The sequence below is a fragment of the Leguminivora glycinivorella genome, chromosome 7, assembly GCF_023078275.1.
Source record: "Leguminivora glycinivorella isolate SPB_JAAS2020 chromosome 7, LegGlyc_1.1, whole genome shotgun sequence".
NCBI lineage: Eukaryota > Metazoa > Arthropoda > Insecta > Lepidoptera > Tortricidae > Leguminivora > Leguminivora glycinivorella.
In genome coordinates this window covers 12,709,939-12,726,179 of record NC_062977.1, presented here as the reverse complement: position 1 = coordinate 12,726,179, position 16,241 = coordinate 12,709,939, and the positions used below count along the sequence as shown (strand labels likewise).

General features: G+C 35.6%; 1 protein-coding gene across 1 annotated transcript in view; it reads right to left on the bottom strand.

The window, feature by feature from the left end:
- Window positions 1-1,771: 1,771 nt before the first annotated feature.
- The window catches only part of LOC125227747 (NADPH--cytochrome P450 reductase), a 28,505-nt gene continuing 14,035 nt past the window's right edge, over window positions 1,772-16,241 (bottom strand). Inside the window, exons 7-12 of the mRNA XM_048132061.1 lie at window positions 14,314-14,555; window positions 13,762-13,959; window positions 11,905-12,065; window positions 7,531-7,705; window positions 4,600-4,757; window positions 1,772-3,587 (exon numbers count right to left, since the gene is read on the bottom strand). Coding sequence (XP_047988018.1) covers window positions 3,443-3,587; window positions 4,600-4,757; window positions 7,531-7,705; window positions 11,905-12,065; window positions 13,762-13,959; window positions 14,314-14,555 — 1,079 coding nt within the window. The 3' untranslated portion in view covers window positions 1,772-3,442. The remainder of the gene's footprint in view (window positions 3,588-4,599; window positions 4,758-7,530; window positions 7,706-11,904; window positions 12,066-13,761; window positions 13,960-14,313; window positions 14,556-16,241) is intronic.

The window sequence follows — 16,241 nt, the reverse complement described above, 5'->3', positions numbered from 1 at the left end:
GCATAGATCGTTATTAAGGGATATAGTTAGCGGGCCGCGGGGGGGGGAGTGCGAGCGACAGGGTGAGTGCAGAAACATTGCAGAGGACAAGTCAAAATAGTTAAGTTATTCTAGAAAACTATTTAAAAGTAAGTGCATGGTCGTAGAAAAAGTATTGTATGCAACAGTGTTTAACTGAGTCAAAAAATACTCGTGGCGTCTTAATAACAATTTTCGGCTTCGCCTCAAATTGTTACCCACGCCACTCGTTTTTTTTGACCTCCTTTAAACGTCTGTTGCATAAAATACTATTTCTAGAATAACTTTCGTGAAATTCGCACTATTTCCTGTATTTTGACGCGTCGGCCTCCCCTCTGTTCCTGCCTCACCCTGTCGCTCGCACTCCCCCGCGCCGCCGCCGCCAGCCCCCGGCGCCCCGCGCACCCACGCTATATCCCTTAAAGGCTTCCTAACAATGCTTTAAGAGCTATATCGTATGCCTGGGTGCGCGGGGCGCCGGGCGAGGGCGGGCATCTTTTATGCGAGCAGTTCCCGAATACTTTGTACAAAGCCACGTCAGCAAATTTTAATTGATCCTATTTTGTTACCAACATTTAGTGATATAAGTCGACTTTCGTAAGATATATACAGGTTAATATATATACTAGAGAACCTTAATGACCAAATAAAACTTACTAAAAACTCAATTCATGAAATAAATCTTGGTAACAAAAAAGGAATAATAAAAACAAATTTAACTTTTTCCTTAATTTTTGTACAAACTTTTCGAGAACTGCTGACGTAGGGTTTTAACGATCTAATATGCACGACACTGTAAATGACGAATAACAACACGGGAGTAGAAAAGGATAATAAAAGGTTAAGTGCTGGCCCGTGTGCTCGATCTGGGTAGAGCGAGTTTGAGCTATGTACTGTCCTTGGTATAAGTCTTGTACTACTAAGTTCTTGGTATATAACTCATACAGGAAAAATAAAATCGTACACGTATCTTGAAAACTTTTTTTTTTTTATTTAAAAAACCTTTCAGATTTACATTTTAAATTTTAACACCCTTGCGGGTGTTTATTGTACCTGTATTTTTTAACAAAATAACAATGAAATTACCTGCTTTCAAATAGAGGCAAAATGGCTAAAATCGGTTCACGCAATAAACAATTATTCCATAAAAATCATCTTCCATACTAGCTCACGCGCATTAGTTTACCCAATTTGCCGATAGATGTCGCTGTACGTTGAACGCTCATTTTCCTACATCGCGTTTTTCCTGATATAATGAGGTCGGTTTAGGAGCGTCCTTGCGATATGTCGCAAGTCGTAAACTATTGAAGTCGAATAGTCTTGATTTTATTTGGAAGTTGTCTAAAATAAAATTATATAATAAAATATTACTTGTTATGTGGGAAATTGAGTCTTGAGGGATTTAGTCAAATCTGTAGAGTTCTATGAATAACATTTTGATGATTCAACTATTGAAAGTTTGTAAGGAACCCTCGGTGAGCGAGTCCGACTCGCACTTGACCGGTTTTTTAATTAATTCCCGACCCCTCTTCACCCACTTGGTATATGCAATATGTGCGCGACCACTTTTTTATCAGGATTTTTCCAAATTTACGATTTTAGCCCCCCTTACCATTTGGCGCCTAGAGCGGCCGCTCCACTCGCTCTACCCTTAATCCGGCCATGAATTATAACTACCAAGTTAGTAGGGTAAAATGCATTCACAAATTGATATGAGGATACATATTAACCATACGACAATGATAACACAACATAATATAAAACTGTTTTAATAATAATGTCTCATAAATACAAAAATACATAAACTTTCATGTACTTATATCTATTCCCAGTCCACTTACATAAAAACATGACAACAATTTATTAGTTTTTAGGTACTTGTACAAATACAACAATAACAAACATTACAAACTTTTTCAACAATATATTGACTATGTTTTCATACGTAGACCACTTAAATACTATTCCATTTGAAGTTATTACTTAGGTACTTATTATTTCTCTGCAAGGAATAACTGAAATAATATTTCAACAAAAAACACCTGATTTAAATCATATGATAGAGATATACTCAAATAAGTAAATCACTTTGTCCATATTCACAACCGATCTGAGCTGTAGGTAAATCACTTCAAATGGAAAAATAATTAACTCGACCATATTAAATATTTGTTCTGAAATATACATAACGAATACGGTAATTAAACTTCGGTAAATGAATAAATACATCTACGTTCAATCACTTTGTAATCGAAGGTCAACCGAACAATGTATTTAAAATAACCTAAGGTTACTGTTATAACCCACTTGTTGTCGCACGATCACGCAATAACGCTATACAAAGTCCTATACGAATGCTGGATACGTGAAACTTGACATCGTAGGTAACCGAAACATGAAAATTACTCCCCTCCCACACTTCTATAGCAATACAATAGAGATGTAAAACAGTCAATATAGTAGTACGAGGAGACGCCGATTTCTCTAGTAAGCTTAAACAAACGTAATTAACAATCTTACATTTATTTAAATCTAGGTCAGTTACCTGTTTACCTGAATAGGTAACTAAAAAAATGTCAACGCAAACATTACCTACTCATACATGTCTTTGATCCAGAGCCATTTATTATGTTGTGATAAGCAGAGATATCGTACTTTATAGAATTTTCGGTAAGAAAATCGGTCTCTCTGTAAAATACTTAATTCAAGTTGTATGTAATTAGAATTAATAGCTCTAATACGAAACCTTAACAGATAGATAATATTCCTTGAAATTGTTTCTATCAATTTCTTTAACTCAAATACGCTGCAATGAAAATCCTACAAAATTTAAATGTACGATGTCTGGTGATAAGTCATTGACGTCATTGTATAATGAGGAATGTTCTACATTTCTTTAACAAATATGTGTGCGTGAGGGGCGGCGAGTTTTGCCGAATATGTAAATTACCTAATGCTTCGCGGCAGTTCCAATCATCACTTTAAAATGTGGTACTAAAACATGATCAAACTTCTATCTTTAAGACTACTTGCGTAGGTCATGTAATGATACATTTTGTGCAAACTTGATCATAGGCTAGTTTCCTGTAAATAAGCTAAATTAGGAACAGCAGTGATGAGAAAAAAACAGTGAAGTAAACGGAAGAATAAAACTATAAACTCAGGTTTCCGCTTTTGTCATTAATGACTTGCGTTTTACCAGTCAAGGTGGGGTAATTTTATAGGAAATATGTATTTTCCTTAACAACTGCAATAGTTTCTATATAACTGCAAAATTAGCAACAGAGTTGAACCACACTCTGAATGCGGGAAGAACGACTGGAAATTATTGTTTTGATATCTCAACGTGTGTTGATTTAACTTTGAAACTAGCCTAGACTCGATAATAGTTGAATTAATTTACCTAACGTGTTATTTGTCGGTTTTAACTCCATACGTCCGCCGAATACTTTTTCATGGACTCCAACTTCTTGAGGAACTGCACGGCTTCGGGCTCGGTCTTACCGCCGTGCTGCTGGGTGGCCTTGAGCAGGATGTTGCGCACGTCCACCGCCATGTTCTTTGCGTCACTGTCAACCACAAGCGGCCATTAGTCTAGTCGCGCAACTCATTAACCTTGAACTTACTAAACCGGATATCTCATCAACTAACACTTCACTAAAGGGACCTTCCAATAGGCTATCGAATCTGCGGTTAGTTACAATTATATGTGAAATATGATTTCATTAAAGATACTAATAGTAAATAATTTATTGATAAAGTTAGAGTTGTAACCACGATATAATGTTATGTATTGTTGATTTCAGTTACAAAGGGCACAAAATAAACTACCTACTGACTAAAATTACTAATGAAAAAATATCTTAACCACAGATTTACTGCGACGAAATCTTAGAGCTTTTTGTGGCAGACAACAGACAGAAACTGAATTAAATAGAAGTAATACGCATTGCGGGTCAATTAGATAACCTATCTAATTGTTGATGCCCACTAAGCACGCAAGTTTTACAAAAGCAGGGAAACAAACAACTAATGTTTTTTCCTTGCCCCAGGCCCAGTGTCTTTTTTATTAGTTACCTACAATTTATTTTTTGACGCTGAATTGGTGTATAGGTAGTTATAAAGTTCAAGTATGAAGTACTGTAATGAATCCAATTTATTCTCATTATTCCGTAATCTTGCACTTGAGTAACATAAAACCAATCTTAATAATTAATAAAAAATATATATTTAGATAAGTTATTTATAGTTGTGTCAACAAACTTCATTTGTGCGAAGTCATCAATTCAAAATATAAACAATTGTCTATATCATCTTACAAATTTAAATCGTTCGACCGATTCAGATTACCAACAAATTTTAATACTCAGTTTATAAATGCGTTTAGTTTTGCGAAGTACTTTTATTATAACTTTTACTATAAAGCGCGACTGAAGTCGCATTTCATTAATGTTTAATCATATTCTTAACAAACTGGGATTGAGGATTGAATGTATGAATTGACACGGCATGACATGACACGTTTTCGTGAATGCCAATATAAAACTGAGGAACATAGCAAAACCTAGATGTGCCACTTACCCGCAGATGTAGAAGTGTCCGTTCCGCTTGCCGATGACGTCCCAGATCTGTTCGAGGTGCTTCTCAAGCAGATGCGTGACGTACACCTTCTGCGGCTGGTCGCGCGAGAACGCCAGGTTCAGACTCACGTCACCGTTCTTGGCCCATTGTTCTAGCTCCTGTAATTGTTAAATATTATATGTGTAATTGGCAATGATCGGAACTATGGGAGTGGGGAAAACTTTAACAAAACCTTAGAGCTGACATAAATTTAAAATAAAACCAAGATTATAATTTTCAGATCAGTGTCAAATTCGATTATATACCAGAATCCAAAATTTCTAATACATTACTATAAGGATATTAATATCTTCATGGCTGTAAGTACTCTAAAATGTCCGCATAGCATATTTGTCATGTTAGTTCAGTCAATGTCAGTACATCTTGTACTGAGAATGACTGAAATAGCATGACACATTCTTACGTTTCGTAACAATACGAAGGCAAATCTTTACGCACTACATCTGTACTATGGTCTAATCCTAATAGGGCCCAGTTTGGCGTCTGAAGTGGAAGGTCAGATGGCAATCGCTATTGTTGTAAAAGATGTTTTAGCTTGTTGATAGGTAAAAAATAGAGTCACTTTTATTAAATTTTAAGTATTTTTAATTGAGGCGACGGTTGTATTTGTACACAAGCTTTTTGAAAAATACAATACGTACACCTAAAAAACTTTGCTTGCAAGCATATCATGAGCATATCCTGTGAGGAATGTGTCATATTGGTTTAAAATAGAGAAACCGCTAAAAATATCGAATTACCATTTGGGATCATCCACATATTACGTCACACCAAATTTCAGGTTTTTGGACCCCTCCCCCCTATGTCACGCTTTTTTGTATCCCTTTAACAGGGATTGTCACATTTAGTATGACCCCCCCCCTTACACTGTGACGTAATATATGGATGACGCCTTTGTACAAATGATATTCAGATTAATTGAACAAATGGTCCTAGTATGACGCTATTGCGTATATTATGTACACGCTAGAATCCAAAAATATGTTTTGTGGATACCGACGTATACCTTCATAGTATACGTAATCATCTAATCATTCATTTACGTAATATAGGCATTGAACATATGTTAATTTACATAATTTAAATAAGTTCATCCTCAAAAGCAACACTTGTTCCAATAGGTGATTCATTAAATCTGAATTTCAATGGTAAATAATAATTATTAGCGCTAATTAAGAGAAAAATCAAGCATTATATTACATGTGTATAAAATTTGGCAATTTAAATCATATAACTCATTATTATAATCATAAAGATAAAAACCGGCCAAGAGCGTGTCGGGCCACGCTCAGTGTAGGGTTCCGTAGTTTTCCGTATTTTTCTCAAAAAGTGCTGAACCTATCAAGTTCAAAACAATTTTCCTAGAAAGTATTTATAAAGTTCTACTTTTGTGATTTTTTTCATATTTTTTAAACATATGGTTCAAAAGTTAGAGGGGGAGGACGCACTTTTTTTTACTTTAAGAGCGATTATTTCCGAAAATATTAATATTATCAAAAAACAATCTTAGTAAACCCTTATTCATTTTTAAATACCTATCCAACAATATATCACACGTCGGGGTTGGAATGAAAAAAAATATCAGCCCCCACTTTACATGTAGGGGGGGGTACCCTAATAAAACAATTTTTTCCATTTTTTATTTTTGCACTTCGTTGGCGTGATTGATATCCATATTGGTACCAAATTTCAGCATTCTAGTGCTAACGGTTACTGAGATTATCCGCGGACGGACGGACGGACGGACAGACAGACATGGCGAAACTATAAGGGTTCTTAGTTGACTACGGAACCCTAAAAACGTTTCCTGGTAGGTAAGACTACCTCAAAAACGTACAATATAATTTATCAAATTGATAATCTCCTGTTCATGAGATTTGGAAGTCTATAAGAATAAATAACATCATATTGATATTTCGACTTTTTATAGTATTTTATGCAACAGGCGTTTAAAGGAGATCAAAAAAGACGAGTGGCGTGGGTAACAATTTGAGGCGAAGCCGAAAATTGTTATTAAGACGCCACGAGTATTTTTTGACTCAGTTAAACACCGTTGCATACAATACTTTTTCTACGACCATGCACTTAGTTTTTAATACTTTTCTTGAATAACTTTCGTGAAATTCACACTGTTTCCTGTATTTTGACGCAAAGGTTTGCACTGTCAGCTCAGCTGCCCAAAGCCTTCCCGCGCACCCGCGCTGTGTCGTTATAAGGTGTTGCCATGGTTACAGAGCCAAACAATGCGTTTTCAGTTTTTTCGATACTGCGCGCATGCGCGGAAAGCCGGCGGACGCTGGCTTTGGGGAATATACTTTTATGTAGGGTTTTAAAGATCTATGCACGACCCTGTAAATGACGAATAACAGTTCGGGAGTAGAAAAAATCTTTTAACCCTTCGTCTGTGTTTTGATAAGGATCCTAACATAAGGCGTTGGACTTTAAATATTTGAATCAAAGTTAATTATTTTATGACAGAAACGTCAGAAACAGACAACGGGTTCCGCCTTGAATTTTTCACCGAGCTGTGATCGCGTCGCCGCCGATAGTATGAAGTTATACGAATATGAGCTGGATACTGTTCGTCCTATACATATTGCATATATCGGACTACGGCGGTCAAAGGGTTAATAGAATTAGAAATATAATATATGTGTATTTATTTACTTGACAAAACATGTATTTACGAATAATAACCTTTAACTAAATCAACTAATATACAAGTTCTTCCTCTATCTCCTGAAGACACTTATCGGAATCGTCTAAATTAGAAGCCTAGTAGCTTTAAAAACCCAAAACACAAAAGTTCTCAAATTGCAGGCATCTTTCTCTGTCAACATGTGTTCGTAGTAGGCCTTCACGAATGCATACCTCTTGGTAGATGTAGTCCTGGTCGCGATGCCTGCAGCCGAAGTAGAGTATGTTGTCGCCAACCTCCTTGCCGCTTTCGCGCGCGTGCGCACGCTCCTGCAGGAAGCCGCGGAACGGCGCCAGACCCGTGCCCGGGCCCACCATCATGATTGGAGTCTGGGTTTGCAGTGGCAGCCTGAAAAGATGAGCTCGTTATACTCTATTCTCATGTTCATTTTTAGATTTTCGATACTATTTAGTTGACAAAAAATGTAAATATATGCACATGTCAATATAAGACATCCCAAACTCTACCGCGTAATAAGTACGGACTTGGAAAGCCAGAAAAAACATTCATTTTGCGTTAACCCTCATACAATCTTGATTGAAGTGATTTTTTGCGCATTTACAGGAACGTACATATTACGTTACGTATTTCACCCACAGTAACATTTATTTTATTCCTAAATTTATAAATCTTCCAAATCGTATTAAGTATCTAAATGAGTTATTAGACTCAATTAATGCAGAATGGATCGTTAACGTCCCCAAACATCTACAGCCAGTCTAAGTTATGTACAATTAATTACCTGGTTATTCAGGCATACCTATATTGAAACTATCCAAAGGTCAAACTTAATCATGTTTTGCCATTAAATTGAACTTTGAATTTGCTAGCAGCTGATCATTAACATACACGACACGATAAAAACAATTACTTACATAACAGTTATCATTGTACTCATACCTACTAATTAAAAGTCACATGTAAGTCGCACTCGCACCGTCTCGGCCATTCAGTTAAAACTTCGTTTACGTTAGTGCGTTTTCACATCATCCAATCCGATATCGGATGTCGGACCGATATCCCATACATTACAGGCGCCATCTTGGATTTTTTCCATTGAAATACTTCCGACATCCGATATCGGATCGGATAATGTGAAAACGGCCTTACCTATCAGTTTTAAGAGGAAGGGTGCCACTTCATCATACAAACATAGTACCCATATTCCTCTCTGGATATAGACATTCATCTTACATCATTGCATAGCTTGTATAGGTAGGTATTTTTAGGGTTCCGTACCAAAAAGGTACAAAAGGAACCCTTACGGTGCAACTCTGTCCGTCTGTCTGTCACACTACTAAATATCTCGAGAACTATACCCCAATTGCTAATTCGAGTCCAAAAAAACTACGACAGATACGTCAATGTCACAGCTGTCAATGTCACTTATGTCACTGTCAAAATACTTTTCAGGTTTCGACAACCTTCTACATTCTTTATTTGGCACGTAAGAAATCCAAGAATACTTGATGATAAAATTGTGAAGAAAATTCGTTTTAGTTTTTTTGTTTTAATTCTCATACGTCAAATTAGTTCCACCGGTCGCCACTAATGATAAATGTTGGTAATTCGCATTATATTACGTGTATATGTGACAATCAACATCACCTTCATTCACGTTGCTGATAATAATAAAACTTAAACCAGACTGTATGCACTAAAGCTGCCCTATCTCAGTCAGGTGCAATTTTCGCCAATGTTTATTAAATTAGTCATTACCAATATTAGAATGTTATTGCTGAAGGGTAGCACCTGAACTGGCTCTCAGAATGGCGCGTGGCGAAGTCAAGGGCTCACGAAAGGTATTTCCTTAGCGTATTGAACGAGTGCCCAATGTATCTCTGAGACTCCTCAGGAGATTTGGAACCATAAATTGAAGAACATTACTCAAACTTACTTACATACTCTCTCTAAGGTAAAACAATAGATCATTACATGTGCCATTTTTTATCTAAAAGGTTCATAAGTGTCGGTTGTCAATAAAACGCTACTTGCATATTAACGTCTGTCTATCATATATCAGAGATGTAGTCTGTATATCTGCGTATCATACATAATAATAAATTCAAATACAGTTTGACAGACCATGGTGTCATGGCCGCTTCCAAAACAATGGCGGCCGTGGCAACCATAAAGCCCACTATACACTATTTCGCTGATTAGCTAATTGTAAAATATATGTATAAAAAATTGGTCACAATATCTATATCATCAATAGTTTGTTCTATACCGCAAAATATAGCACCAAATGTTATTGATACCTGAAGTGATACAAGCGCAATACTAACTTTACAACTAAAAATCACGAAAAAAAAGAAAAAAAAATCGAGCGTCCTAATATTTAAGTAAATAATAAAATACTATTAAATATATAAATCAAAGGATTGAAATAAATAATAAATAATTTATCTTGGCGTGTGTTTTTATAAAAAAGGATTATACTATTTTACAAACATTTTATTGCAGTGGCAACATCGTAGTAGTTTTTTTGGACTCGAATTAGCAATTGGAGTATACTTATGCTATCGCTTTCAAATTTGGAATATTTATGAACATCGTGAAACTCTACAAATTGAAAGTATTATTTTTTTTAATTTATTAATATTAATTATAGAAAATGGCCAAAATGAAAGGGGGGCAAACTGTAAATGTCAAGTTCCCTGGTCAAGTGTGGTATCGTTAGAAAGGGCCGTACATATCAAAACTATTTTTATAATTTTTTTGTTGATGAATAATCGTTTTTGAAGGAAAATGTAAAAAAAATACCGCCCCCCCCCCCCCCTCTTATCTCCGAAGTTTACCAACGAAACTTTATATTTTTTTACCAAATATATATATAACAGGAAAAATAACATCGTACATGTATCTTGTAAACTTTTTTTTTATAAAAACCTTTTCAGATTTACATTTTCGATTTCACCACCCTTGCGGATGTTTATTGTACCTGTATTTTTTACAGCATAACAATAAAAATACCTGCTTTCAAATAGAGGAAAAATGGTTAAAATCGGTTCACGCAATAAATAATTATTATCCCATAAACATCATCTTCCATACCTTAAGCTCGCGCACATTACTTTACTTAATTTCCTACATTTATTATTCCTACAACGCTGATTTCCTACATTGCGTTTTTCCTGATATAAATTAAATCACTTTATTTCAACCAACTGGGATCATACAATTTAGGTACACACAATATAATGGGATCGGGTCAGGTCAGCGTCCTGACGACAATGTTGTAACGTAAAGTATTGAAGTCGAATTGTCTTGATTTTCTTTGGACGTTGTTCAATGATAAAATTTAATAAATATTACTATATTGGCCTACGCCTTTTCATACAAAATAAAAAACTGGCCAAGTGCGACGATTTTATTTATTATTTATATAATTCTTCAGACTTGACTAAATCCCTCAAGACTCAACTTCCCGCATAACAAGTAAAATTTAATAAATATAATTATATACTCTCTTTTCAAAATGGAAAAAATACTATCACTATACGAAAAAACTTGATTGATTGTAAGGGTTTTTAAGACATTACTTCAAAAAAGCCAGGTCAGCAATTTATCATTTGTACTACCATTTACAACAAGGAATTCAGATGCTATGCGTTACATAAAAAATACCGTGTTATTGAAAAATCAAAACGTGTACCGATTTATTTTAAGTATTTATAATGTACGTTGTGTTTTTTACGACAAAATATTCATGATTCCTTTTTATATTCTCTGATAAGATAAAGCCGCCGTAACGCGGATGGATCGACCACGATCGTGCAAGTTCAACACTATAAGTACAAATGATTATTTATTTTATTTAAAAAACATTAATAAGCAAATTCACGTACGCAAATTGTGCATAACATTCTAAGAAAATATGCAGCATGTTTAAGTAATGTTGATGAAAATGAAGCCGTTCGATTAGTTACTTAATCTCTACTATTTCGTCTTTCTGTTAGTTGAACTTTCCAATGTTTTAAACATCGGTGGAGAACCGCCTGGACAGAAATGTATACCGTTTACTCGCAATAACGTATCTTTTGTATTGTTGCTTCGACATTGCATAGAGAATAGAATTCAGCAACCGTTACTATAACCTAAATCCGTTTATTATATTTTAATGATGAGAAATATAATAATTACATTCTAATTCTTGTATTAGTCAAGGTCAAATCATACCTATTTGTTTAAATAGATTTCTGATATCAGAAAACGTGATAATGATATGAATAGATAATCGCGCCTCATTTCACTAGATACCTACAGCTAGCCATACTCGTATGTAAATTAAATAACTTAGATTTCTATATACCAAAATGTAATTTTACCAATATAATAACATACTGTCACTGCAATGTCACAATTTGGATTTCTTTTAACCCCTTTTTGCCAAGAGTGGCACTGAAACTTAGTAGTTCATGTGCTCTGCCTACCCCTTTATGGGATACAGGCGGATTATATGTATGTATGTATGTATGTATAATAACATAATTTTAAAAAATATGCAAATAAAATACAGGGACCGAATTAAGAGTTTTTTTTACCTGAACTGCGACTTGCGGATGAAGACTGGCACGCGCGGGTACTCGCCGTCCTTAGGCTTGTGCTCGGCGAGCCACGTGGTGGCCACGCCCTTGTTCAGGCGGCCCGTCGGCGTCTTGTACTTCACCACCACAGCTGTGATGTGCACCGTCTCCGGGTGTAGCTATAGAACAAACATTAGTTAAATACAAATGCCACAGCTGGCCGCTTTACTCTATAGACGCTAGCAGGTTATGTGGTCGATCTGCGGCCCACCAGGCTTTTTAATAGAACAATTTACCTTGTTATCTAGAGCTAGACATCTAAACTCCTTACCTTTACAAACAATTGAAATATTTCAGCTTCAGTTGATTAAGTTTAAATATGTGAGTGTGTTTAGTAAAACGTCTCACTTTGTCGGATTCCAATTAAGGTGAGATTTACTTGTATATTTATATGAATAAACTGACAAAGCGGCTTTATAGCAATCGACAAAGTGGGACGTTTTCCCGTGCACACTCACATATTAACATTATCTGTCATTAAATTATTCTATGTTTTTTTTTTTCGGCAAAAGGCCATAATCGGGTTTCCATAGTCTTTGTGCAGATTGTTCAAAAACGCAATTCATGGCATCACTGTTTTGCGGTGGCAAAAACACCCGCTAATAAGTATCGTTCGAGGTATAATCAAATAAAAATATTATAATCATTATACCGGTGATACTGCAGGTAACTAGGTACAGCCAAAAATGACCTTGCCGATGCAACAAAATTACTTTGATAATATGACATTGAAATGCAATTGTGCTCCAAATCGTACATACTAAAGTATTCGAAGATAATAAGTTGATTGCCTTTGCCGACCAAAGAATACAATAGATAATGCATTCTATGATAGTTAATTACTTTTCATAGTGACTACTTATTAGGTATTTATTTAATCATACTGTGTGTGTATGTATAAAGATAGGGGAGTGACCGATAAATGTTAGGTATAGTGTTAATGTGATACAGATTTTGCGGCGTAGTTTTATCGTCTGTCTAATAGACAACTTGAATAACTTCTCAAAATATATTGATTGAACGCAAACACCTAGTAATGGCACAGTATAATATAGAGTACTATGGTAATGGTGTAAGAAACTGTATAAGTGTATTTCCTTCACTTAATAAATACTTTGGATGATAAACATATTTTACGTCATAAAAATACAGTACTTTAAGGTTTTTTTTGAGAATAATTAATTACTATTCTTTTCGATATTCATTATTTTATTGCTGTTATGGCCTTGGTTTACAATAGTACAAATTACGGCGGAAATGTTGTACCTATAATAGTAATTAATTAGTACCACTACTTAATTACTTTTTCAGTACAGATGTTGTTTTTTTTACGCACTAGTGCGAGAAGTGGTTCATTATATGCCAGGTCGAAACTTCGGAGGCTCATCTGTACTGAAAAACGTCGTACGATACAAGTGCGTAAAAAAGGAAGTTCGAAACGAGTGGCGATAAAGTAAAACACGACCGAAGGGAGTGTTTTAAATCGACACGAGTTAATCGTAATGTACTATTTCAGTACAGATGGTGTTTTTTTACGCACTAGTGCGAGAAGTGGTTCATTATATGCCAGGTCGAAACTTCGGATGGCCATCTTTACTGAAAAACGTCGTACGATACTCGTGCGAAAAGGAAATTCGGACTTCCTTTTTTTCCGCACTTGTATCGTAATGTACTATTGTTGTAGTGTATTATGAAACTAAGATGCACAAACACAATCGTAAGATTTTTATTACAGCCTAACTTTCCGCGTTTTTAGTGCGGATGAACTAGGGTGACGATGTACAGAATGTCAATGAGAGAAAATAAAACAGATACCTTAGGACTAGAAGAAATGGAGTAGTATCTCGGCTGGAGCCTCGGCAGCAGCTCGCAGAGGTGGTCCAGCGGCGGTTTGCACGACTTGATGTCCTCCAATATGTGCACGATGTTCCTGCAAGAGTCTACCACGAACGACTGGTACAGGTCTTTGCCCTCCTGGGAGTTGGTTGCCATTAGCAACAGCTTCTTCTTGTCCTGTAAGCAGGTAGTTGTATTTAAATAAAGAATTAAACATGCTACCCTTTGACCTTACCCGGGACCCGGTGACGCTAACTGATGCGGGTGCATGGAAACGCACGCGCGCGGGTGCGATTGTAGGTAAAACCCGTAACGTCAGTTGTTGGTCTATTTTCCGTTAAACGTCTTGCCCGCACCAGGTGAGTTAGTGTACGGATTCATAGAGATAACTATTTGTAAAGAAAGATCGAAGCATCAGATAAGCAACACAGTAGAGATACTGATTAACATAAAAAACAACAGACCGTTTTGGTGTCTCCTAATATGTTAATTAGGTTATTTTAAGAAAAACTGTTATTTTTGGTTATTTACCTCTTCATCCGAACAATATTCAGCCAGCTCTCTCAGAATGTGAGTCCTGGGCAGAGCGGTGATCTCGATGTAGTGAGACAGTGCGGTCCTGTAGGAAGTGGGGCACGGGAAGGGATGCTTCTTGCTGCTTTCTTGGTCAGTGTTGATGAGAGAGAATATCTCGTCAAGGTTGGCACCAGTTAATTTTCCTAATTGGTCAACTAAAGTTGTATCGTTGATGGGATATACAGCCACATGGTCACCTGCAAAAGGAATGACATCAAGTAAAATTGCAAATTAATAAAAAATATATTATTGAAAAACATCAATAAATTTAGTTGAAGGTGTTTTGGTTGCGCTGATGGTAGCATACTGCCATGGAGCCATTGATCGTAGGTTCAAATCTCATCCAAGGCACTGAATTTTTTGAATTTAATTTGTCTCTAAGCTTAAAAATCAATTAGTTATTGAGAAAATGATGAAGTCACTACAAAAAAAAACGTTACCAAGGGAAAAAACCGGCCAAGAGCGTGTCGGGCCACGCTCAGTGTAGGGTTCCGTAGTTTTCCGTATTTTTCTCAAAAACTACTGAACCTATCAAGTTCAAAACAATTTTCCTAAAAAGTCTTTATAAAGTTCTACTTTTGTGATTTTTTTCATATTTTTTAAACATATGGTTCAAAAGTTAGAGGGGGGACGCACTTTTTTTTTTTTCCTTTAGGAGCGATTATTTCCGAAAATATTAATATTATCAAAAAACGATCTTAGTAAACCCTTATTCATTTTTAAATACCTATCCAACAATATATCACGTGTTGGGGTTGGAATGTAAAAAATATCAGCCCTCACTTTACATGTGGAGGGGGGGGGGTACCCTAATAAAACATTTTTCTCCATTTTTTATTTTTGCACTTTGTTGGCGTGATTGATATACATATTGGAACCAAATTTCAGCTTTCTAGCAGGCCCCCGTCACTCGCTCGCGGTCGCTCGTTAAGTACCTACACGATAGCCGTTCCGCCGGCGTAACAAGTGACGGAGGGCCGCGAAACGCCCGCCTGTGTAGTCGCGCGGCACGTATTGCTTTTCTGAGTATTACGTAGTAATTTATTTATTAGTACTAGTGATCTTTGACATAAGGCAAAGTCAGACCAAGTCTCTGTTTAAGATCAAGTTGCGCAGACATCTTTTAGAAAAGTCTCATAACTAAGAGTCGTAATAATTATAAGGCAGATATATATATTTATTTATGTATATATAATGTTACGTATGTATATTTATGTGTATTTGTAAGTAGGTATCTATATTATTTTAAGTATGTATATTTTTTTAATATATATAATAGTAAGCTGTATGATATATATAATCATTTATGGTTATTTAGTAGGTATTCCATTTCTCGTCATTGCGACATTTCCTGCACCTATTAAGCTCTTATAGATCTCTGTTTGGCCCAAAGGTTAGCTGGTAGAGAATGCCTTCTGGCATTAAGTTCGCCTTTTGTACATTTTTTTACTGTGCAATAAAGTTTAAATAAATAAATAAATAAATAAATCTTTTTTGTTTCTGTTTTATAATATAGGTAACGGTGGATATTAGTGAAAACATACATACGTATAATCAATTAATCACGCCTATATCCCTTGCGGGGTAGACAGAGCTTGCATTGATATGAATACAAAGTACGTTCACGTATATGTATAGAAATAGGTACTTATTAATTTGAATAAAAATATATGTACTTGTACGTAAAAAATAACTGAATAAACAATGTGCATATTACTTCCAAGCCTACACATATAAATACAAAGAATACCTATGATTAAAATACGTTGCGTATTATTCTGATTCTTACTTTGCAAATTGCAATAAGTTAATTTTATTATATAATTAAGGATCTATATATTTACCTATGCTAGAAACTGTTCGGAAAGTCAAGAGTCGTGGAA